General features: G+C 39.9%; 1 protein-coding gene across 1 annotated transcript in view; it reads left to right on the top strand.

Moving 5' to 3' along the window:
- The window catches only part of myo1f (myosin IF), a 44,597-nt gene extending 23,495 nt beyond the window's left edge, over positions 1 to 21,102 (top strand). The window contains exons 13-28 of the mRNA XM_088348869.1: positions 802 to 888; positions 955 to 1,122; positions 5,080 to 5,165; positions 5,247 to 5,328; positions 6,653 to 6,759; positions 6,829 to 6,927; positions 9,613 to 9,757; positions 9,828 to 9,942; positions 10,022 to 10,191; positions 11,920 to 12,065; positions 13,448 to 13,594; positions 13,671 to 13,819; positions 13,886 to 13,948; positions 15,252 to 15,453; positions 17,840 to 18,000; positions 20,288 to 21,102. Of these exons, the coding sequence (XP_088204995.1) occupies positions 802 to 888; positions 955 to 1,122; positions 5,080 to 5,165; positions 5,247 to 5,328; positions 6,653 to 6,759; positions 6,829 to 6,927; positions 9,613 to 9,757; positions 9,828 to 9,942; positions 10,022 to 10,191; positions 11,920 to 12,065; positions 13,448 to 13,594; positions 13,671 to 13,819; positions 13,886 to 13,948; positions 15,252 to 15,453; positions 17,840 to 18,000; positions 20,288 to 20,364 (2,004 nt within the window). The 3' untranslated portion in view covers positions 20,365 to 21,102. The remainder of the gene's footprint in view (positions 1 to 801; positions 889 to 954; positions 1,123 to 5,079; positions 5,166 to 5,246; positions 5,329 to 6,652; positions 6,760 to 6,828; positions 6,928 to 9,612; positions 9,758 to 9,827; positions 9,943 to 10,021; positions 10,192 to 11,919; positions 12,066 to 13,447; positions 13,595 to 13,670; positions 13,820 to 13,885; positions 13,949 to 15,251; positions 15,454 to 17,839; positions 18,001 to 20,287) is intronic.
- The last annotated feature ends 3,082 nt before the right edge of the window (positions 21,103 to 24,184 follow it).

The raw sequence follows: 24,184 nt of genomic DNA, 5'->3' as shown, positions 1-24,184 counted from the left end.
CAGGATGATTGACATGACTGTCTATTTAAATGATAAGCAAAAATACATGAACTATCATCCATCCATTCATCCATCCATCCATTATCTGCACCGCTTATCCTCAGTAGGGTCGCAGGGGGTGCTGGAGCCCATTCCAGCTATCTTCCGGCAGTGGGCAGGGGACACCCTGAACTGGTTGACAGCCGGTCGCAGGGCACACAGGGAAAGACAACTCACTCGCTCATTCCCACCTAGGGACAATTTGGACCGGCAAATGAACCTGACATGCATGTTTTTGGAATGTGGGAGGAAACCGGAGTGCCCGGAGGAAACCCATGCAAGCACGGGGAGAACATGCAAACTCCACACAGGAGGTCCGATCTCATAACCTCAGAACTGTGCCGCACACACGCTAACCACTGCGCCGCCGTGCTGCAAATGAACTATCATATTAAGGTGTATTTTTTTTTAAATACATTCGTATGTTAAGACATGTGTATAAAATGTATATAATAAAGGTCCCACCTAGAGGGAACTGACATGATTGTCTGCCATTTTGCTGCTACAGGATCCCAAAAAAAACAAAAACCTTGTGAAAGGCAAAAGAAATGAGAAGAAAAATGGTGCGGTTTGGTCACTTTTAGTCTTTATAGTTTGTATCTTTCTTGTGCTTTGTAGAACTCGTTTTCGGTTGCACTACACACTACAGTAACATCTAGTGGTTAAATATTGCACAGTGTCCCTTTACAGAAGCAGTTGTGTTAGCATTTGTACAATTTTTTGGGCTGGTAGACTTCATCATATCCTTCTAAAACCCCACAGGAGGAGTATGTTCAGGAGGGCATCAAGTGGACTCCGATTCAATACTTCAACAACAAGATTGTTTGCGATCTTATTGAAAATAAACTGGTAAGATAATATATATAGGTAATACAGTTATATATACCTGAAACAAGTTTATTGCCGGCCCTTTAGAACCCTCCAGGCGTGATGAGCGTTTTGGATGATGTTTGCGCCACCATGCATGCCAAAGGAGAAGGGGCAGATGGTACGCTCCTGCAAAAACTGCAGGCTGCCGTGGGAACGCACGAGCACTTCAACAGCTGGAACTCGGGCTTTGTTATACATCACTACGCTGGAAAGGTACTTACTGTGACAGGAAGCTATTAGACAGACGGAATCCCCTGTAGCGGCAATACCCATCATCTTACCGGTAATTCCTTCTCAGAAGCAGAATATATTTTATTTGAACAAAAAACACACCAGAAATTTGGGATATTTCTGCACTACAATTAAGTGACTTGAAGTTGCAGTTGGTTCGTGTCTAGGGAGCAGTGTTCTGCATGTTACTTTTAAAAAAGTAATTAGTTAAAGTTACTCATTACTTCTTCCAAAAAGTACGGTTAGTAACTGAATTACCTTCTACTCTAAGTAACTACTGACCAGGGAAAGTAACTATTTCCGTTACTTTAAAAATAAGTTGTTGCATGTCTAAGAATTTGAAATTTACTAAGCAGTATTTGAGTCAGGCAGCACGGCGGCGCAGTGGTTAGCGCATGTGCGGCACAGTTGATGTCTTGGGAACCTCCTGCGTGGGTTCAAATCCAGCTCCAGACTTCCTGTGCAGAGTTTGCATGTTCTCCCCGTGCTTGCCTGGGTTTTCTCCGGGCACTTCGGTTTCCTCCCACATTCCAAAGACATGCATTTCAGGTGGATTGGCTGGTCCAAATTGTCCCTAGGTGTGAATGAGCAAATGAGTGGTCTGTCCCCGTGTGCCCTGCGATTGGCTGGCAACCAGTTCAGGGTGTCCCCTGCCCACTGCCCGATGATTGCTGGGATGGGCTCCAGCACCCCCGCAACCCTACTGAGGATAAGCGGTGTAGCTAATGAGATGAGATGAGTATTTGAGTCAGTTGAATAGAGAAGAACAGACAGGTTGTTTAATAGAACCTTGTAATATTTATGGCACCTTGCAGAAATGTCATGTCCAGCATGGTCGCCATGGCGACCGGCTGGCCCCGCCCCCTTGGCCCCGGCTGTAGCAGATTTTCTAATTTGCGTGTGTGCTTCTTAAGGGCTGGTTTTAGGGATTGCCGGTTGCGGGTTCATTGCATTACTTTGCATTATTCTGTTCTGTTTGACTTGAGGAAACCTGTACTTGCCCGTTCTGAGTAAAAGCGTGTTTTGTGAGTATTCCTAGTCTGAGTTCCTGTTTGCGTGTAAGCCTGTTTTTATTTTTGTCCCTGAGTGTTGGACGACTTTTATTTCCTTAATAAAATTAACTGATCGTTAACGCGAATGAGTTCACCCTTCCTGCGTCCTGCCTCCCGGTCCGGTCCCCTGACAAGAAAACAGATTTATCCTACAAATGAAGCCCAACAAGAATAAACAGTAAACAATATAATAAAATAACAATCATCAGTAAACAATATAAAATGACTTTACTAAATTCAATCTAATTCTCACAACCTGAGACCACTGGTCAAGTAGACATATGCTACTCTACTTCCAGTATTTTGTTCAAAACATAAGTCAACTGTAAAACAATATAAAGTGAGTTTGACTCTATAGAATACATCTTACTCTCTAGTCAAACCACTGCTCAAGAAGACATATGCTACTATGCTTCAAGTATTTTTCTCACAACAATAGTTAACAGTTAACAATATAAAATGCATTAAACACTGCAGTGTAAAATAGTTAAATCAAACTCTCGTAACCTGAAACACTGGTCAAAAAAGGGGAACTGCGCTATAAATATTTTGTTTACAACAAAATTCAACAGTAAAACAATATAAAGTTACTATCCAATTTCTCTGTCTATGTGATGTTATGTGCTTAATAACAACTACATCACCCATAATGCCACATTGTCACCGAACATATGCAGTGTGTCTCTGAGTGTGTGTGCATCCTCTCGTGTTTACAGTCGTATGTTATGGTTTACTTTACTCAATTTATTCAAACGCATCGCTTTTGACTTTCAGTGACCTTCGGCTTTGTAACGGCAAAAAAAAAAATAATTACTTACTGAAAAAATAATGTCATTACGTAACAGGGTTATTTATAACAGCATTATTCCCACCACTGCTAATGAGGCACAGTCAGATTTACAAATAGATTAATTTACAACTTATCTATTTGTACAGAAAAAATATAATTAGACATGTGCTTCAGAAAGTTTTTATTTTTGATATTTTTGGTGAATGTAAAAAATAATTATTAAAAAAAAGAGTCTATTGCAGGTCTCTCCAATGTGGTTCCCGAAACAGCTCACCAGTGCTTGGTCATTGTGGTTTTCTGGTAAAATGACTTTTTTAGTGGCTGACTAAGGTCTATTTAACCTTACTTTCAATAATTACAACCTGGTAACTCAGTTACAGTGCAGTAATAAGATGAGAAGTGATTATTTTATGAATACATATCAAACTGGTTGCCCTTTGCCCTATTTAATAACAAAAAGTAGCTCTCATGTTGAAAAAAGTTTAGAAACCCTCTGTCGAATAATTGACATGGTTTTGCAGAATGCAGGTTATTTTGTTGATTTTGAATATTGCTAATTATATTGCACTGTGATTTCATGAATCATTTTTCAGGGAAAATGGGAATAAAATACCGGATTTAGATCTTAATTGTTATTTTTCTTACTTTTTTATCCAAAGGTCGGGTGTGTCATTTGAAAGCTTGCAATCCATCAAGCCTGCAATCATGACTTTAGGCCAGGAGATCGCAGCTGATGTGCTCTCACAAACTCTTCTCTTTCATCCTTTTGGGGGTTTGTTCCTCCTCGAACAGGCCTGATAGAAATAAAACAACAGCAGATAGGCACAATGGAAAAAAAGCATAATAGCTCTTTGAACTCATTTGAGCATTGCGAACATATGCTTGATAAAAGAAACGTTTTAAGGACACCCCTAACTATGCACCCCATCTTTAAATCAAGAATTCTGCATGGTAAAATAAAATTTTAAAAAAAGTGAAACATGTGTATAAGTTTAAGAATTATATTTTGTAAAATAGAAAAAAAGTTAAGATCTGAAAAATGGGACTACTTTTCCCCCTCAATTTCCTAAATCGCCTGCTCTCAGTTGTTTTGTTTTATTTTCCGAATTGGGCTATTCAGCCACAGTGGAGTATAATTTCAATAAATGTAACCCTTGAACTAAAATGACTTAAACCCCACGGCCATAAACCTTTATTAAGTACTCATATAGTTTTTAAAGAGTATTGACAGGGGGCAGTAATGCATCAAAGTGATGGATGCCATCCACCGTTAAACCCGAAGAAGAAGAGAAAGAAGAACATTTGTCAAAATTAAAAATGGGGCTCCTACGGCATTACTTCTTTCTCAGTAATATGTAAGATTCAGTGACGTGATGAGGCTCTCGTCTGGTGAGGGACAGTCATATTTACAAATAAATGAACATCGATATCATTTGTTCTTTAATTGGCAGTACAAGAAAGCAATATATAACCTGTGGCATGAAAAAATTATTATTGTCTTACTTTATCTTCCTTGGTCTCACTGTCGCCCTCTGCTATGAAGCATGAGAATTGCGTGCTTCACTCTGTAGACACTCAGCACCGTGATACACTACATACTAATTGTGTTAATGATATTCCTTCCATAAGGTGAAAATTCAGCAATTTTGAAAAGGGAAATTCTAAAATCATGGAAAATGATTGAGAACTTTAACGTGGAATAAATAAAATCATTTATAATAGTTCTAATTTTGCATCTCAATAATGACAGGTGAGGCACAGCCTCACTTGCCTCCCCTGACCGCATGTCACTGATACAATCGAGTTTCTGTTACAAAAAAATTGTGATTAAAAAAAAGCGTATCTTAAGTGTCTTATCACAATCATCTTGATTAACTTCCAATGTCTGCTTTTCCTGGGCTGCCAATTAATCAATAAGTTAATCCAGTGGTTGTTCAATAAGGGCATTACCAACCCCGGGCTGGGGTAAAACGTTTTCATGTCTAAGGTCCTCAGTCGAGTACTGCTTAGGGCTGAAAGAACATTTTCAGGAAAAAAAGGGAGAAAACATAGATATTGGCAATTGATTTGTAATCACTGTATCACTTGTTACCTCAGGTGTCTTATGATATCAACGGCTTCTGTGAGAGAAACCGTGACGTGCTTTTTCCTGACCTCATTGAGCTCATGCAAAGCAGTCACCAGTGAGTCTCCTTGACCAATTTTCAATCACAAACACAGCTTGGTCTTAAAAATGTACTGAACACTTTTCCCGTGTTCAACAGTGACTTCATCCGTTATTTGTTTCCTGAAAACCTCAACACGGACAAAAAAAGTAGGCCAACTACAGCAGGATCCAAAATCAAGGTGGGTATGCATCCAATTTCCAAGACGGGAAACAATTCTATTTGTCATGATATTTACACGGTGTTCCAAAAGTCTTGGATACATTTTGACATTAAATATCTGAGAAACTATTATGGATATACAAAACATCTAATTCAGAAAGCTTGTTAAGCTCAAACATGGTCACACAACGCACATCAAGTCAATAGTCTGATTCTTGCCAAACGTGTCTTAGTATTGCATGGTCAATGATTGTAACAGCTTCTGTAATCCATGCCTTCAATTTTTCCACGCCTCTTAAGATGGGGGCACACAAATCAATCATTTCACAAATCCCCACCAAAAAAAAATCGCATTGTGTGAGATCTGGGTGGCCAGGACAGCAGATTGTGATCATTCTGCCCAGATTGTTAAATACTTCTGTCTGGCAGTGATGTGTAGAGAAACTGTCTAACCTTCTGTCTCCAGTAAGATGGCGCCTCATCCTCTTAGAAAAATTAAGTCACTAGACTCTTTCTCGTTCAATTTATCCATTAACCAGTTTTCCAGCATGCTCAGGTAAGTCTCACCATTCACTGTTGCTCTTTCAAAGAAGAATGGTCCGTAGACAGTTTTCTTCGACGTGGCACAAAATGTGGTCACCTTTAGGGAATCTTGCTGATGCTCAAGAAGTTCATCTGGGTTCTTAATACCCAATATGCAAGTGTTATGCTTGTTAACTTTGACATTTGCGCGGAAAGTCGCCTCATCGCTAAAAACATGCCAGTTGTCAAATCTGTGATCTTTCATCTTCTGTTGTATTACAATGCAAACGTCACTAGGAGCTGGTTTATCATTGTCCTTCAACTGTTGGACTGTAAGGCCTCCGGTGCAGTCGTCTTTAGTTGTTGTAGGACTCTGAAGTTCCCTACTGGCTCTTCTGATCGATTTCCGGGGACTCTGCTGGAAAGCAGTTTTAAACTTGTTCAATCACATATTTTGAAGTTGAGTGGCGTCCTGTTCTTTACAGTGGGCACAAGCACTAATCTCATATGACTTTACCATGCTATTCCAGTATTGACTTCCTCTCTGGTGGTCCTTTTCCAAATTGTGCTGCAAAATGCACATTGAACAACAGTCCACGAGTTTTTGCAAATTCATATACCACAACATCTTTTCTGGTTGAGTGAACGCCATTGATATGTCTGAAAAGAAGTTCAAAAAAATCAATAGCCTTACAAAAAACATACTATAATTTGCTTTAAAATGGTACGACCTTTATCTCACTATCATCCATAGTTAAGGAGATATGGGAACTTCAAAAAGACTTTTGGAACACCCTGTATTATGTTAACTCTATGCACAGAAACAAGCCAATGACCTGGTGAACACACTGATGAAGTGCACTCCTCATTACATTCGCTGTATAAAACCCAATGAGACAAAAAGGCCCAAAGACTGGGAGGAGGGCAGGTTAGTGTTATAAACTGCTCACACACATACATCTAACCCTTCAGTGATGCCTTCGATGTGCATTTACAGAGTCAAACATCAGGTGGAATATCTCGGGCTACGAGAAAACATCCGCGTACGAAGGGCCGGCTTCGCATACCGACGGGTCTTCACAAAATTCCTACAAAGGTATGTAAAAGCCTCTCAACTTAAACAAGCCCCTGTGCATTTGTTTCCATTGCTCCTCTCTGCTGTTATTAACTTTTATCAGGGCGGAACAAACCCCCAAAAATATGAATAAAGAAGAGTTTATTAGAGCTTGTCTAAGAAATAAACTCAAAACATTTTTTACTCTGCTGCCATCTCTGGCTTAAAGTCATGATTGCAGGCTTAAGTCTTCAAATGACACACCCCACTTTTAGCTTAAAAGATCTTCACCAAGGTAGTTTTATGGGCAACCAATAGTCTAAAAAACATTTTGATTATTTTTGTGTTTGTGGAATTTATTTTAAGTAGCAAAAATGAGGGCAGCGCAGGGGTTAGCGCGTGTGCGGCATAGTACTGGGATCATGAGATCAGATCTTCTTGTGTGGAGTTTGCATGTTCTCGCTGTGCTTGCGTGGGTTTACTACGTTTTCCTCCCACATTCCAAAAACATGCATGTCCGGTTGATTGGCTGGTCTAAAATTGTTCCTTGGTGTGAATGAGCGAGTGAGTTGTCTGTCTCTGTGTGCCCTGTGACTGGCAACCGGTTGAGGGTGTCCCCTGCCCACTACCTGAAGATAGCTGCGATGGGCTCCAGCACCCCCGCGACCCTACTGAGGATAAGGGGTGCAGATAATGGATGGATGGATAGCGAAAATTTGTCCTGATGGGTGGTCATTTTGAGTGTTGGCACCACGAGTTGATGACAATTTCTTTGATAAACACTCAGCTGACAACCAAGCATGGTTCATCTGATGACCGGAGCAGAACCATGATTGGTCATTTTTGAAAAAAAAAGAAGCAATTTTTAGACTATTGGTTGCCCAAAAAACATATTATCATTCGTAAATCTTTGAAGTTGACTAACGCTTACTTAGTTTTCAGCTGATATGTGTTAAAGAGCGGCCTTTTTGTGTGCGTGTCGTGCAACCTGGTACTTTAGCACACTGCAAACTAGCATTTGTTCTATGCTAAAACAAACTAGCGACGTCTTTTTTAGTATCATTTTTATTTATTTTTTTGCATTTTAGTGTGGCAATAAGAATGCTTTTCATGACAGTAAGGTAGAGATTTTTATGACAGTAAAGTAAGATCTTCGGCCCTGGCCTCAACCCGGCCAAAACCCAGCCCGAACTTTGGGCCAGGTTCGGTTATAAAATGTCAACTTGAGTAATATTATTCTGGAGTAACAGTACTTTTACTTGAGTAACACACTTAAGAGCTGGGTTGTTCAGCTCCAAAGCGCACATTTCGGCGAAGATGTACGAACGGCGCCAAAGTGCAGCTTCGGGTTTACTTAGGGCCCGTGCCCTGAAGGTAAGTTAATCGGTCGGACTCGGGCTAGTTCGGGCTTTTATATCCATGGGCCAGTTGGGCCGGGCTGGATTTTTTAGGCCCGATCTTAGTTTGCAGTAAGGGGTGCGTAAAACATATTACTTTAAAGAATTTGTGTCACGAACTCCCTCTGGATGGTGTAGATGCAAAATGCGGAAGCATAGATTCATATAACAAAACGGTTGTCTTTTATTAGGGCAGGGTTCAGAATGTGGAAAGGCAGCATGGTATCCAGAACACAAGTCCAAAGAGTTCTTCAGGCGGTGTTTGTTATCCAGGAGATCAGGCAGTGGATTGGTACACAAAATAAACAAGAGCGCTGTGACATGGGTGCTTGGAATGTGACGAGAAAGACAACAAACTAGCAAGGAACCAAGGGGACAGATTATTGAAAAGGGAAATAGGAAGAGTAGTGGTAGGAAATCTGCAGGGAAGTCAATACAAGTTAAGAAAGCTGTGAGGAGGAAAATAGAATCCATAAGTGATTGAGTAATTTAAAAAAAAAACACACTGCGTTATGATGTGCTGTTTGTTTGACTACACGTGATTTTCCTTTTCTTGGCTGTCACAGTTCACGGTTCAAGGATCCCTTAAATGCCTGGGCTGTTGGGGCACTGCTAAGGAGGCAACTCTGACAGCTTTCTCCACTGCTGACAGTTCCTGGCTTCTTTTTGGGTCGTGGCAAAGATGGCACAAGTCCACTCCTTTATTATGTCGACCCAGTTCTTTTTCTGTCTTCCCCATCTCCTGCCCTCTTGGACTGTGCCCTGGAGAATAATCTTGCCCAGTTCTGATGATCTTGTGACATGACCTTACCACTGCATTTTTCGTCTGCGCACAGTGGAAGACAGTTCTCTGTAGGGTTCAATCTGCCCTCTGATGGCATTTTGTCTGTCACATGGGCTAAGTAGCTGATACCTAGAAGTTTCTTGAAGCATCACATCTCCATGGCCTGGATTTTGCTGTGAGAGTCCATGTCTCGCGAGCGTTCAGAAAGATGGAAGTAATCAGTGCTTGCATGAGTTTTATCTTTGAATTTACTATGTTCGTGTCCCTCCAAATGGGTTTAAGTCTACCTAGTGCTCTTTGGTTTGCGCTATTTTGCCCTTGATTACGATACTGACCCCTCTTCTGATATGACTGCTCCAAAATTTTAACATTTGGTGACAGGTTTCAGCTCTTGGTGGTACTGTAAGACTTAAATAGCAGAGAGTCAGCTTATGATTTATAAATGTAACCTTTGTAATTTCAATATAGTTAGTAATTCATCATTTTGATCGTCTGCATACCAAAATACTGTAAACTGCATGCAATACCGAATGTGTTTGTGTGCAGGTACGCCATCCTGACTGCCGAGACGTGGCCACGCTGGAGGGGTGCCGAGCAGCAGGGGGTCCTTCACCTCCTTCGCTCCGTTAACATGGACAATGACCAATACCAGATGGGCCGCACCAAGGTCTTTGTTAAAAATCCAGAATCGGTAAGGAAAAATACTCTTAACTTATGTTCATAAGCATGGCAGCCTAATTTGAAACATTTGCTTCCCATAGTTGTTTCTTCTTGAGGAGATGAGGGAGAGAAAATTTGACACATTTGCAAGGACTATTCAGAAGGCCTACAGAAGATACATTGCCAGAAAAAAGTATGAGCAGATGAGGGAAGAGGGTATGTGTCCACCCCTGAAACATTCCAAGAAGACTGTTTATCTTATATCTTATTTCTGAATTCTATCCTGTTATAATAGCTTCGGACATCCTGTACAACTCAAAGGAGCGGAGAAAAAATAGCATCAACCGAAACTTTGTGGGAGACTACCTCGGTCTCGAACAGAGGCCTGAGCTCAGACAGTTTTTGGCCAAGAGGGAGCGTGTTGACTTTGCTGATTCGGTCAACAAATTTGATCGAAGGTTCAAGGTGAATCTTGGAGCGGGTAGTGAATCAGAATATTTAGAAACACAAGTCTCCTTTTACAGGTGTTTGTCAGGACTGTGTTGTAGACCACGTCTAAGGTTCTGCAGGAAGTTATTCAATTTATTGGATTATTTTCAGTCTTTTTGCTGGAAAAATTCATATAATTTTGTGAAAAATATTTTCCATGGCAGATAAATGTGCAGTATAATTTTTTTAACTGGACTAAAAAAAGATTCTAGTTTAAAAAAAAACATTAAAAAATAATAATTAAACAAATACAGATTTCAGGACTTGATCAGAAGGTTGCAAGCTAAAAATCACGTCGGGGTTAGCATTTGAAGGATGAGAGACTTTTATTCCACGTATTTTTCAATATCCCGGTTGCAAGACATGACGCCTCTAACAAATGCTAGAGTGAAGCAAAAAAAAAAAAAAAAAAAAATAATAATAATAATAATATATATATATATATATATATATATATATATATATATATATATATATATATATATATATATATATATATATATATATATATATATATATATATATATATATACCACAGCCATATCCCCCTAGTGGTAGGTGGCTAGAGTCATTTCTGACTCTTTTTGGGAGATTGATTCAGAGGAGGGGATTCCCAGCCCCCTCGCTCAACCCAACTGAGGTGTTGGGAGTCATTAGGTGACCAAACACCCCAATTCCAACTCCTAATGCTGAACGCCAAGCAGGGAGGTATGACTCGGCCGAGGCTTGAACCACAACCTCCCAGTCTCGAGGCGGGCGCCATACCCCCAAGGCCACCGAGCTGGTCTAAATAAAAAATAAAAACAAAAAAAAGTAATATTCTGTGCTCGTGAGTACAGAACAAGGCTATATGGTTTCACAAATGCGTTTTCAAATCATTTATATACCTGAGGGGCAGACCAATGCAAGCTATGATTAAAACGAATAATAGGTCAGAAGAAATTTCTCCAAATGCCAGGTTTACAACAGTCATTTTACAGGTTGAATCCTGCAAGCTAAACCCTTCAACACTAAATCAGAACACCACTTGCAACAATGTAGAGACTCTCTAACGACTAGATACATGGATACATATAACCAATGGTCAATAACTACATTTAGATATGAAAAGTTATAAAACCATGACTACATACACAATATAAGTCAAGTCATATTTGTTTGTATAGCCCTTTATCACAAGGAGTCTCAAAGGGCTTAACAGACCACAGACTCTTGCAAACTACAGACTATTATGACACCATCCCCTAAATTAAAACCTACATGTGGGCAAGGAAAAACTCAAAAACCTCAACAAGTGTCTTTATTTTTAATGCTCTCCTATAATAAATCAACAATTAAACAATAAATAAAAATAAATAAAAAGGTAATTATCTTGCTTTTGCTATGTTATACCTAAATTTTAAAAAAAATCTTAAAATGTGCAAAACGATATACCAGCTGCTTGAAAAGATAATGCTTTTTTAAAGAAACAAAATAAAATCTTTGAAAGTTACGTAAAATAAGTAAATAAAAATGAGAGAAATGTATAACTTCAATCAAGGATACATCATAGCCTGTATTGACAATTTAAACATAAGAAAATTAGATGCGAACCGAAATTCAATTTTTAGCGTTTTCTAAAAATAAAGTGCCCTGGAAAAAATGATTTATCCCAAACTTTCCAGTTTTTTCTTTCTAACTGATCATTTTCTTCTTGCATCCTAGCCCATCAAGAGGGATTTGATCTTGACACCAAAGGGAATTTACCTGATTGGTCGGGAGAAAGTGAAAAAAGGTCCGGAGAAAGGGCAAATAAAGGAAATACTGAAGCGAAAGCTGGAGTTTGGGAGCTTAAATGGGATCTCGCTCAGGTAAAGACCTCATCAATGCAAAGTAATTAAATCCATTTAGTTGCTTTCCTCAAAGTTCTCTAAAGGTTTCCGTGAGCCTGTTTGGATCAAAAGCTCTATAATTATTTGAGTATAAGTTCTATACACAGCAAGCACTGAACTTTGCTATGGACCATTTGATGCCATTTAGAATAGAATAGAATAGAATAGAATAGAATAGAATAGAATTTACTTTTATTGTCATTCTTTGTAACCATGCACAATGAACGAAATGTCGATACACCCGTACAGTTAAACTGTAGCGAGCCGATGCAGCCGCAGCCAAACAGGGCGCCGCCATTTTAGACCCAACTGCTGTGTTGGGAGTCATTAGGTGACCAACCCCCCCAATTCCAACCCTTAATGCCGAGCGCCAAGCAGGAAGGCAATGAGTACCAATGTTGTAAGTCTTAGGTATGACACGGACGAGGCTTGAACCAGCGACCTGCCAGTCTCGGAGCGGGCGCCCTACCATCTAGGCTACCGAGGAATGTATAAAATGGATCAGATCGGTAGCTGGTCCATTTTATTCATTCCAAGAGTGTACATTATTATGAACAACGCAAGAAAAAAAAACGTACTTGATGAGAAAATATTCTGCTCATTTTAGGCAAAGTATCTAAACATTTCATATTCTGTACAGACGCTGCCCTACTTACGAATGAAATCGTTCGATCGTTCGTAAGTTGAATTTATTCATAAGTTGCTTCAGTGCTATATTTTGTATGTTTAGGGTTTGTATAAGTAACCTTTATTGTTTTGTACTGAAACATAAACATATAATTAAGTAATATGCTCAATAAAGATAAATGAAGTTAAGTTTACTTACTTTTGGAAGATGAGCTTAAATAGTTAAGTGACTTCCTCCTCCGTGGTAGAAAGTGGTCGAAATAAAGCGATCCAACCATTTTCTCAACCGCATCAATCTTTCTTATTCCACTTTCATTTCAAAAGAAACGGCTTGTCTGTTCTTTACACTTTACACCAACCATATTGAATGGATGCACAAGATATTAAACAATAAAAATGTTCTTAGCGCGCTGGAGATACAGTACAATATGTTTACACACGAACTAGGAAGAGGAAACAGATTTCTTCTTCGGTGTGAATGCTGGGTGACCTCACACAGCACCACCACACGCCGGTAGAGGTGGAAAAACGCACTACAGTACTGTCATGTACTCGGAAAAAAGTTCACACAAAACAAAATCTAACTTACGGCAATGTCCAGGTATTTTCCGATACCCCGAAAAAAAATGTTTGTATCTACTGTTTTTCGTAACTCGAATGTTCGTAAGTAGGGGAGCGTCTGTAATGGCAAATGAAAATATTCAATGTTTTTACGATCGTATGTTTGCTTTCAGCACGAGACAGGACGACTTTTTTGTTTTGCACGAGACGCAGTATGACAATCTGTTAGAGTCTAATTTTAAGACTGAGTTCCTCAGCCTGCTGTCCAAACGCTTCGAGGAAGCCACCAGGAGTAAGCTCTTGATATCCTTCACCGACAGGTTAAGTAAAAAAACGCTATAAGATTTAGGTTCATGTCCAGAAATTTGAAATGTGAAATCCTCGCTTCCCAAATAGACTTGAATTCAGGGTAAAGAAAGAAGGATGGAGTGGAGGCGGCTCCAGGGTGGTGATGTTCCAGAATGGAATTGGGGACCAGGCCCAGCTTAAAAGTGCAGGAAAGACCCTCACCATCACAATAGGGAATGGACTAGATAAGTCCTCCAGTAAGTAAAAAATGTCAAAATTATACAGTTCAATTAAAATCAAAACTTAGGAATATCTTTCATCAGAACCAATGAGGAAAGGTGCCCAACAGTCTTATGGTGGGGGACAAAATTACAGACCAAGCAAAGGTAATACCATACTTATTTTCTTTGTGTTTTTATTTGTAACTTTGGTTTGTGGTTGGTTGTTATGTTCAGAATGGAAAACAGGTTTTATTTTTGCGGTTAATGGGGACCACAACCCCTGCGGAAAAATAAAAAAACAAACCTTTTGAAAATGTAAAGTAAAAAATATCACATTTAAACAGTTTAACTTTGATTTCTATGCGGTCTTTTTTTTTTCTTTTTACCTATGGTTCCATGGCCGATCACACACATGTCGTTTTGCTACCTGCCTAGCTAGTGACGTTGCCCCTCTACAAGAGGAGGGGGTTGGGCTGCATAGATCTGCTCTCATACAGGGGAAACGGAAGAAAGCAAGCAAAGGAGGGATGCGCGTACTTAAGTAATGGGTTTTATGTATTCTAATGTAGCAGAGTAAGAGTACCCTTTCTTCATCACACATCTACTTAAGTAATAGTAACAAAAATTGTGATTTAAAGATTACAAAATGTCCCAAAACTTCCTCAAGTAAATGAGATGGAGTAAATTGAACTCGTTACTACCCACTTCGGATTAATAACGCGGTATTTGGAAGGAATGGTCACTTACCGATATTGATACCAATACCTGAATGGTGTCAAAAACCCACTTGGAGTGGTGCAAAAGCAAAGTGCAGGAACACTGATTAGTACAGCAAACGGTGGTCATTTATCCTGCCAGGTTTGGGTACATGAAAAGTCAGGTATTAAGGCTAAATTTGTGTTCCATAATTTAGACGACGGGTCAGTGTTCCAGTAGACCCAAGGGGCAAAGGCGACAGACCTAGAGTTTGTCAGGCAGTACTCGTATCCGCAAAGACTTTGGTACGCAGGAATAACAAAAAGCTGAGACAAGAGTGCTTGGGTCATGACATGGGAGACAATAAGCTAGCACAAGGCAAAGGAGACAGCATGATTAAATAGTTAAGAGGGAGAGTCATCATAGGAGGGAAATCTAGACAAGTGACCGCAGTTTTGAGGAGGAAAATTGAACCCGGAAGTGAGTGACCAAATAAAGAAAGGTCTAGAGAGATATGAATGAAATTAAGATGAAGGGAAATTAAGAGTGGTCCATTTCAATTAATAAGAGGTAAAATAGAAGTCATTGCAGACGAATAGGATTGTGCAGTCTGAAGCAGAGATGGTAGAATACATTCACCTTTTTTAACAAACAAAAAAAGATCATTGGTGTCAATGCATACTTGAGATTTGGGTATTCCTGTAATAATTTGTTTTCTTGTGGTTAATGGTACGGTTGAGATAAGTCATGCATCTATTTTTCTTTGCCACAGCACACCAAAACGGCGCCACCCAGTTCTCAAGAGGACCCAAACGTTCGGATATTATGTATTCCTCCTCACATAAACAGAGCCGACCTCCACAAACTGCGCTGCCCAAACTGGGTTTCCAGAGAGCTCCCAGGACCCCGAGCAACAACTACAGCAAGCAGGGCAACATGGACTTCCTTAACGTGCCCGACGAGGGCATGTCAGGGTGAGGAGGGTTGGAAAGAGGACGCGGTACCTGTCTTAAAAAATAATTCAAGTAACCAACTATACAGAACATATGAACCTTATTACAAATGAATGAGTAGCATATTTTCCAGACTATTAAGCGCACCTAAAAAAAAAAAACAAATTGGCCAGTATATGGCATTGGTTTTCAACTGGTCTGACTTCAGGACACACAAATCCCATCCTAACGACAAGCTGTGACCCAAATCGAGAGAGAATTCGCACTTCTCAAATTTATCCACTTGAAGAATTGTGCAGTTTAAAGCAAAGATAGTAGAATGCATTCACCTTTTTTTTTAAAAAAAAAAAAGCTAAATGAACAGTAAAACTGAAGGACAGCATGTACCATGGATGTTCGCTTTGAAGCCTGCGTTGCATATAAGCGTCCCCCTAAAGCAGGGGTCAGGAACCTTTTTCACCCAAAGAGCCATAAAAGCAAAAAAATAAATTGAGAGAGCCACATCATATATTTTCAGACAAAATTGAAAAAACTGCCAAACATGCTCTCTAGACAAAAGCTAATTCTTCAGCACATTTTATTTCACTGTGTATCTTTTGATGATTTCATCAAATGTATGAAATGATAATAATGCCAAATCCTGTGTCCCAAATCAATGTAAATTTGCCATTTACAATTTGACTTCCACCTTCAGTTCAGAGTGTTGAGGCAATTTTTTTCCATTAAATTTGTCCTTAATAACGGTTTCAAAACAATGTGCATGCAAAGTTCTTTTGTAAAAATGTCACAAATGACTGCAAATGATAAGCATATCGTCATATTCACTTACGGTGTAGACTGCACTGAGCGAGAGAGAAGGAAGTGCCTTGCCCTGTGTGCAAGGATCCGCCCACCTGTACTGCTCACCCAATCAAAGTCGTTTGCCAGCGTTTTTATTGATCAGTTTGAATGGTTTCTTATCGAACTTCTGCATTAATTACTTCGGCTTTATATGGACCAAAATCGTGATGGAATCACTTAACTTTGGAACGCCACAGAGAGGTGTGCAATGGTTACACTTTATTTCTGAGCCATATGTACTCATGAAAAGAGCCATGTATGGCTCCTGAGCCATAGGTTACCTACACCTGCCCTAAAGGGCTGAACATTGATAATCATTTAACTGTGTAGTAAATAAAGATGAATACAATGGTAATAAGCTAAAAATATAAAATATTTAAACTTTTTACTGTATACTACTGTATTTACCTCCAGCAGCACTTTAACGGCAGAAACCTGTACATCATTTTCGTACTTTGCTATTGTTTCTTTTTTCGACTCCATCATTGTTGTCAGTGTTTTACATTTTCCTTCCCCTTCTCACTAACTTTCTATGGACCCATTATTATTGGTAGAAAAGGGAAATAAAACAAAATCACAACGAAATGAGATGTGGTCCCTCAATTGACTAAACAGGTAGAAGATCGAGCGGGGCGTTATCGCTATCTACTATAAAGGGGTGTAATTGACCCTCCATTATTCCTTTGCATTATTTTGCCAAAGCAAAGACCCATGATTGATATTCAGTGGAATTTGAATCCAGGTCGTGGCAGTGAGAGTTGTGACACTTAATGACACATTCAGTGGTCCAGATAACATACGAAAAGCCATTAAAGCTTGTCTCAAAATCACACTATTTTTGCTCACATGGCCAGAAATACCGATTTGTATAGTCTCGTGTCACAAGCCAGGAACGGAGACAGGACCCAGTAGCGTTCGTTTTACTCAGTTTTTATTGAGAAAGCGAACAGTGCTTGCATCCATTATCCGATGATCGTCGGTCACGGGTAGCTGATGGCAGGAACGCGGAAGTGGAACTTCCGTGTCGACCGAGGTTCGTCGTTGAAAGTGAGAAAACAGGTCGATGGCCGGGACGGAAGAGCAAAAGCAGTAACGAGTCCAGAAAAGAGGTCGGCAACAGTTATCAGGCAGGAAACAGGGCAAAATCTGTCGATGGCGGGACGGAGGATCAAAAGCAGAAACGGTCCAGAAACAGGTCGGCAACAGGTATCATGCAGGAAACAGGCCAGGATAATGTCGGAGAGTACAAAGCTTGCCTAGCTGAGGGCATAGGTTCGCAGACGGTCTGACGGCTTCCTTTTGGAAGACTGGGGTTTAAAAAGAGTTCAACAGCCAATCAGATCCCGTGGCTGTTGGCGCCAACGGGGCAGTCACAAGTGTCCCGAATCAGTAATCATGACATCTCGAATGATCGATCATTGCACCATTATATGCCATTAGTGTAGACTCAATTTCATGCGCCTTATAGTCCAGTGCACCTTATGTAAGAAAAAAATGACATTTTTTAAAAATGCTTCAATATTCTTTGTCAATACTATAGTCGCTTGTCTTTCTTTTATGAATACAGAAAACAAAGAAAGCTGAGCGTCGGTCGGCGGCCCCCTCCCGCTCCTAAACCTCAGCCCGTTCCTCAGGGGCCCCGCTGTCGAGCCTTGTATCAGTACAATGGCCAGGACACCGATGAGATCAGCTTCGAGTACAACGATGTGTTTGAGCTTGTAAAAGAAGGTACGTGGCTTGTTCGGAAATGTGCTGAGTCGTAGGTTTCAGTTCTTTTTTTACATTTAAATTGAGAAGATAATCTATGATATAGCCAACACTGATTTGTCACAATGCAAATGTCAACTGATATCGCTCCTGAAAGGATAAAGGAGATTATCTGCTGCTACTTACTGATACAGACGAATTGATTACTCGATACATGATACAGTTAAGATTGTTAAAGTTGTTTATGTCTGGGAATGAACTTTTGCTGTACAAAGTGTCTTGGAGTATGTACAGAAATTGTGAAATTCAGAAAAGGGTGAGTACTTGGTGTATACCAGGTATCTGTGCCGATACAGTACTATGCTTTGATCAACATACTCACAAATTACCATGATCTGATTCCAGTACAGTATTCTGAAAAATGATGCTGGAATTTCAAGGTATAACTCTAAACAAGTGTATTTCAGTACCTCAGCATCCATGACTACTCAAAAGATCAGTATAGGTCAGACTCATTATTTTCCAATTACAAAATGAATCTTCTCAATGTTTACAATAAATATCCAACAATAGGATTAGTGATGATAGCACATTTATTTGGACCGATTCGATACCCAAATCTTGAGTGGTCATTGGTTCAACATACCAACACTATTAGTACAAATACTTCCCTTCCCACCTGTGAAGAAATATGAATGATAGTTTTGAAGAAATACAGTGTCCCTTCTACATACAAGATTAATTCTCTCCTAGATCAAGCTCATATCTAGAATTTCTTGCATGTCAATACAATATTCTCCATAAGCAATGACTGAAATCCAATTAATCCGTAGCCTGACAAAACACTCTAATTTAACACTAAATAGCTATAAAACACATTCTCCCTGATCAATAAGTAATAAGATAAATAACACACACAATTTTAACTCGTCTCCAATTTGTGGGCCATTAACAAATTAGTCATTAATAGTTGTCGGCATCTCAATGACTGCTAATTAACAATGAAATTTCCATTAACCTTTAAGAGTCAGTGTGCTGTTTAAAGGGAGATTAATTTTATATAATGCATTTTAAAAACAGTCATTGACTTCCTGAGCTCTAAAATGTCATGTGAAGCACACAAGCACCCTTGCAAGCCAGTCACTCTATTGGGTTACATGTTAACCAGTCAAAAAGGTTTTTAGTGTTTCAAGCCAAATTTTGGTAGTTTTTGTGGAGAATGCCTAGGCATTGTGTTAGAGATGGGTGCAGCAATGTACAACAAATGGCGAGCAGCCAAAATGGGGCAAACTGGAAAAAATAACACACACAGAGCTAACAAGGGCTGAACCAGCGAGAAAATACAGCACACACCTCCAGGCAGGCTAGCCGGCTGCCATAGAGGACGAACCGGGACCGATCAGCGGAAAAAAATAGACGCTGGCTGACCAAAAACATGCAGTAAGCAGCCAGGATAACTAGGAGCCCACACAACAAAAACGATTAAGTCAACAAACATGTAAATATTCCAATCTGAAAAAGAATGACTCGTTGAAAATTTTGAAACATATCTGCATGATTGTACATGTTCTGCGCCTAATCTTTTTTTTAAAAAAAAGGTATTTCTTCATCCCCTTTAAAGCTTCGTCCTTGTAAAAAAAAACTTCATAATTAAAACAATAAAAAGAATATGTATAGGACTAGAAGCATTTATTTTACATAACATAAGCCTCACCTAGAGGGAGGTTACATCATTGCTGCTATGAGGACCTAAAAACCTCAAATCCCACAAAAAGCTGAGGAAAAAAATAGATAGGAAAATGGTGCTGTTTGGCCACTTTGAGTCTCCATTGCTTGGAGTTTTCTTTGTGCTTTTTAGCTCTAGTTCTCGTTTTTATCTCACAAAACTGCGAATTCTAGTGGTCCAATAATACACACTCCCTGTTCACTATAAAAGGCAATGCTGTATCTCTAGACAGCAGGCAAAGCGTGCTGCCATGATGGCTTTTTGTAATTTCCGCATTGCAACAATTTAAACCACATGAGCCGAAATAACCTAAACTGTCCACAAAACAGTGCTACATCGCCCCATACCTATATTTGCAGCGTGCAAGACAACAACAATGGAAAGTTCTAGGCCTCCCATATTTCAAAATTGAATTTACCTCCGGGGCCAGCTAATGGTGCTCAAAAAAAAATCTATTACTTGGATAAACATTTACCTGCAGCACACCATCCATGGTTTCAGGTCCACAGTAATTCAGAAAAAAATCAACTCCAGCACACTTAATTATTCAGTTTGTGTTTTTGTTGTTGTTCTATCGTACAGATCCGTCGGGATGGTGGACAGGCAGAATTCGAGGAAAAGAAGGTCTCTTCCCTGGTAACTATGTGGAAAAAATGTAACCAGGACTGATTGTGAAGGAACCTATTTAAAGGGGTTACATGACTCGAAGACATCTGAACATCTAAAGTGAAGTTCTGTCCCCGACCATTTAATACACACATTCAACAACCGTACGTTTTCAAGTGTGTTGTTGTCTCGGCCGGTCCTGTTTGAAATGACGTAGCAGCAAGATCTTTGACGCTTTCTGATTTTTCCATGTTTGATGATCAGTTACACGCCATCAAGTGAAATGAGCCTAATTACTGTTTACATTCTACACTGTGCTTTGGATTCTTTTGTTTATATTTTATAATGGTAAAAAGAGGCAAGTGACTGTAAAAGGATATTCATAGGCTTTCGAAAAATGTAAGCTTTTAATACAGAGCAGCTTGTGGATATTTGTATTTCTCAATAAAGCGGATATGCTTTACATTAGGAAGTAAATAACTAAATGCCATTGTGTGTGTGTGAAAGTGTCATAATTACTGATGTGATTCACCTGTGCCCGCTCATTTGGCGCCAACTGCCGCGGGTTCTGATTGGCTCCCTGTCCCGACTTAAACCCAGTCCTGTCAGTCCCCTATTGTCAGTCCGTCTGTGAACCTCAGTGTATACTAGGCAAGCCTTTTTTCGACCCTGACTCCCACCCAATGTTCCCTCTAATTTTCTACGGGTCTGAGCGTTCACACAAAGTCGGTGAGCAACGCTTGAAACAACAGTGAGCAACAGCAATCCAAAGTGTGGCAACTAAATTATTATCAAACAGGTCCAAAACTTGACATTTTGCTGAGTTTCCAGCAATGCAAAATCATTTTTCACTTTTGAATGAATTAAATATTGTATTTTTGAAGATTGTTCGGCCTACAAACGTCATTTGTTTTTACAATTCTTTCACAAGATTTCCATTTTTTTTCCTGGTATCTATTGTCGCATGATACTAACATTTTTGGGGGATTATTTAGTCGGTTGCACGATACACAACTGTATTTAATTTCATTTTTTTAGGGGAATTACAATGTTGGTGACAAGATTGACTTGATATAATTTGAAATTATTTGAATGCAACACAAACTTTTTCTTCTTTTTCCCTGTTTTTTTCTACTTTTTAAAAAATTCCTTTAAAAAAATCTCATTGTGTTTATTTTTTCCTAGCTGTTACTTTTTTCTTTTTGTTCTCTATTTACTTTTTTTCCTTTGTTTCTTTCTTTTCTTTTTTTCTGTTTTTTTCTGAAAATTTCCTTCTTTTTTTTCTCTTCCTTTTTGTTTTTTTTCTCAGTGTTTCACTACTTTTTCATTTTGGTATTTTTTTCTTTTTTGTTCCATTCCCCCCTTCCTTTAAGTCGTTTTACATAATATTTGGTCATGTTGGAATTAAAGAAGCAAAAACAACCTGAAGAGCCGTTTAGGACCTGAAAGAGACAGTTTCTTTTAGTGAGCCGAGCCGAAGAAGCCGGTTCTCGAAAAATTTTACTAACTTTACTCAACTTCCTTCTACTTCGATATTAACTTCAAAATACTGCATTTATGACACAGCGTCAGGGGAACCCGTGTATTTTTACCTTCATGCACTGTAACTTTGACTCAATTCGCTTTTTAATTAGCAATTTCGAGCCCTCATTTTTGTGAGCTAGCTAGATTTTCTTGTGCGCTGAGAATGTGGGGGCAGTGCGCAATTGCGCACGCGCGGAGCTTAGAGGGAACATTGCTCCCACCTGTCCCATCTTTGCTCCCGTCTGTCTCCGGCTACGACCTGTTTTGATCCTGACCACGTCTGCTCTCACGTCCCGGCTCACGACCTCTTTTTGTCCCCAACTACGCCTACTCTCTCGTTCTGGCTTACGACTCGTTTCCGACCCCGACCACGCCTTGCTCTCCCAGTCCCGGCTACCGACCAGTTTTTCCGCCCCTGACACCGCCATTGCTCGTTAGGAAAGATCCATTTCCGTGTTCGGATCACAATCCGAGTACGAGAGCAACTTGCTTCCCGCGTTCAGCGAACATCGGATTGTGGGCGCAGCCCTTCCTCTTTCCTTCAATAAAACATGCGGTAAACGCTACGCAATTTGGTCCTGTTTTCGTTCTGGTCCTGACAGCAAGTGAATACTCTCTAAATTAAAACTTTAAAGCAGAGGTGTCAAAACCTGTTTCCTCTCAGGGTTGAAAACCTATGGCTCCCAAGCCATATATGGTACTTTTCATGAATACATAGAATTTGTGCAATATTTACTAAATGGTTTCTTGCAGAGCTGAGGGAATACTGCAACGCACGGGGTACAGTCCAGTATATATAGGACACAATTGTAACTACAGTTTACAGTCAAGGTGTCAAACCAACAGACCCTGTTGTGGCTGTAAAACCCTAAATAATCCTTTATATGGACGCTCATTAAATAACAGATGATCACTGTTGAGACACTTAATGATGAAAAGCCACATTTAACCCAAAATAAACGTTTTACCCAAAAGCTCTAGTAGCGCATTTTGATACGCACACTCTTTGTCCTCGGCCGGAACCTTCTGCACTGAAGGTAAATACGTTGGTATCCTCATATGCAGTATTTTGTGACCTTTTTACAAAATAACCTTGCTTGCACCTTTGTTTCGAAATTTTTATTTAGGTCAAACATGGCAGTATAAATGAGCCTCAATGCTATTAAGTAACTGCAAGAGAGAGACTATACGGAAGTGTTATTTTTACATTCATATGGGACACAGGTTTTGGCATTATTGTTATTTCATAGATTTGATAAAATCATCAAACATCACACAGTGAAATAAAAAGTATATGGCGTGGCTCTGTTAAAAAAAAAATAAAACAAAATAAAAATCTAAAGATTTCTGCTTTGGGTAGGCGGCACGGCGGTTGAGTGGTTAGCACGTCCGCAGCACAGTTCTGAGGTCATGAGATCGAATCTTCCTGTGCGGAGTTTGCATGTTCTCCCCGTGCTTCCGTCGATTTCCTCCGGGCTGTCCGGTTTCTCCAACATTCAAAAACATGCATGTCAGTTCAATTGGCTGTTCCAAATTGTCCCTAGGTGTAAATGAGCTAGTGAGTTGTCTGTCTCTGTGTGCCCTGGGACTGGCTGGCAATCAGTTCAGGGTGTCCCCTGCCCACTGCCCGATGATTGCTGGGATGGGCTCCAGCACCCCCGCGACCCTACTGAGGGTAAGCAGTGCAGATAATGGATGTATGGCTCTTTGGGTCAAAATGGTTCCTGACCACTGCTCTGAGGGCTTCATATAAAAAAAATAGGTACAAGGGGTCACTTTTCACTGTACAACGCACCTAAACAATGTTGTTGTTTTGAAACCAAAACCCCATGACCCTATTGAGAACAAGCGCTTCGGAAAATGAATGAATGAATGAATGAAGCAGAGAAATTACAAATCTGATTTTGTTCAACTGATATACAATTAGTGTAAAAGCCTTTAACACATGCGATATGGGAGAAACTATAGTCATTGCCAAGTTTTAGTTTTACGACCGCAACACAAAGCATACGTCCTCGTAATATTTGGAGTATATGAAGGGAAAGCACGTACAAGTACAAACAACACACAGGCAGGACCGGTTATCTTCCTTTCCTCAAAGCCTTTTACAGAGACCCGTAACTGCACCTGTTATTTGCCTCTGCTCTCGTTTTGCTTCGTATCGCCCGTCAATCCGTCAAGGAAAGAAAAGGGAGGGTGGAGACTCAGGAGTGGCACTCGCTGTTTTCCGTTTGGATCTTCCGGTGGCGTCACTACGCTCATGAGTGATGTCACGGCGCCGAAACGCTCCACCCTGCCCAAATTCACCTGTTGAGTCACCTGCAGCTTCAGTGCATTTCTAGACCGGAG

This window comes from Urocampus carinirostris, chromosome 12 (genome assembly GCF_059441175.1).
Source record: "Urocampus carinirostris isolate Australia breed hairy pipefish chromosome 12, RoL_Ucar_1.0, whole genome shotgun sequence".
NCBI lineage: Eukaryota > Metazoa > Chordata > Actinopteri > Syngnathiformes > Syngnathidae > Urocampus > Urocampus carinirostris.
This window is presented reverse-complemented; position numbering and strand designations above follow the sequence as displayed.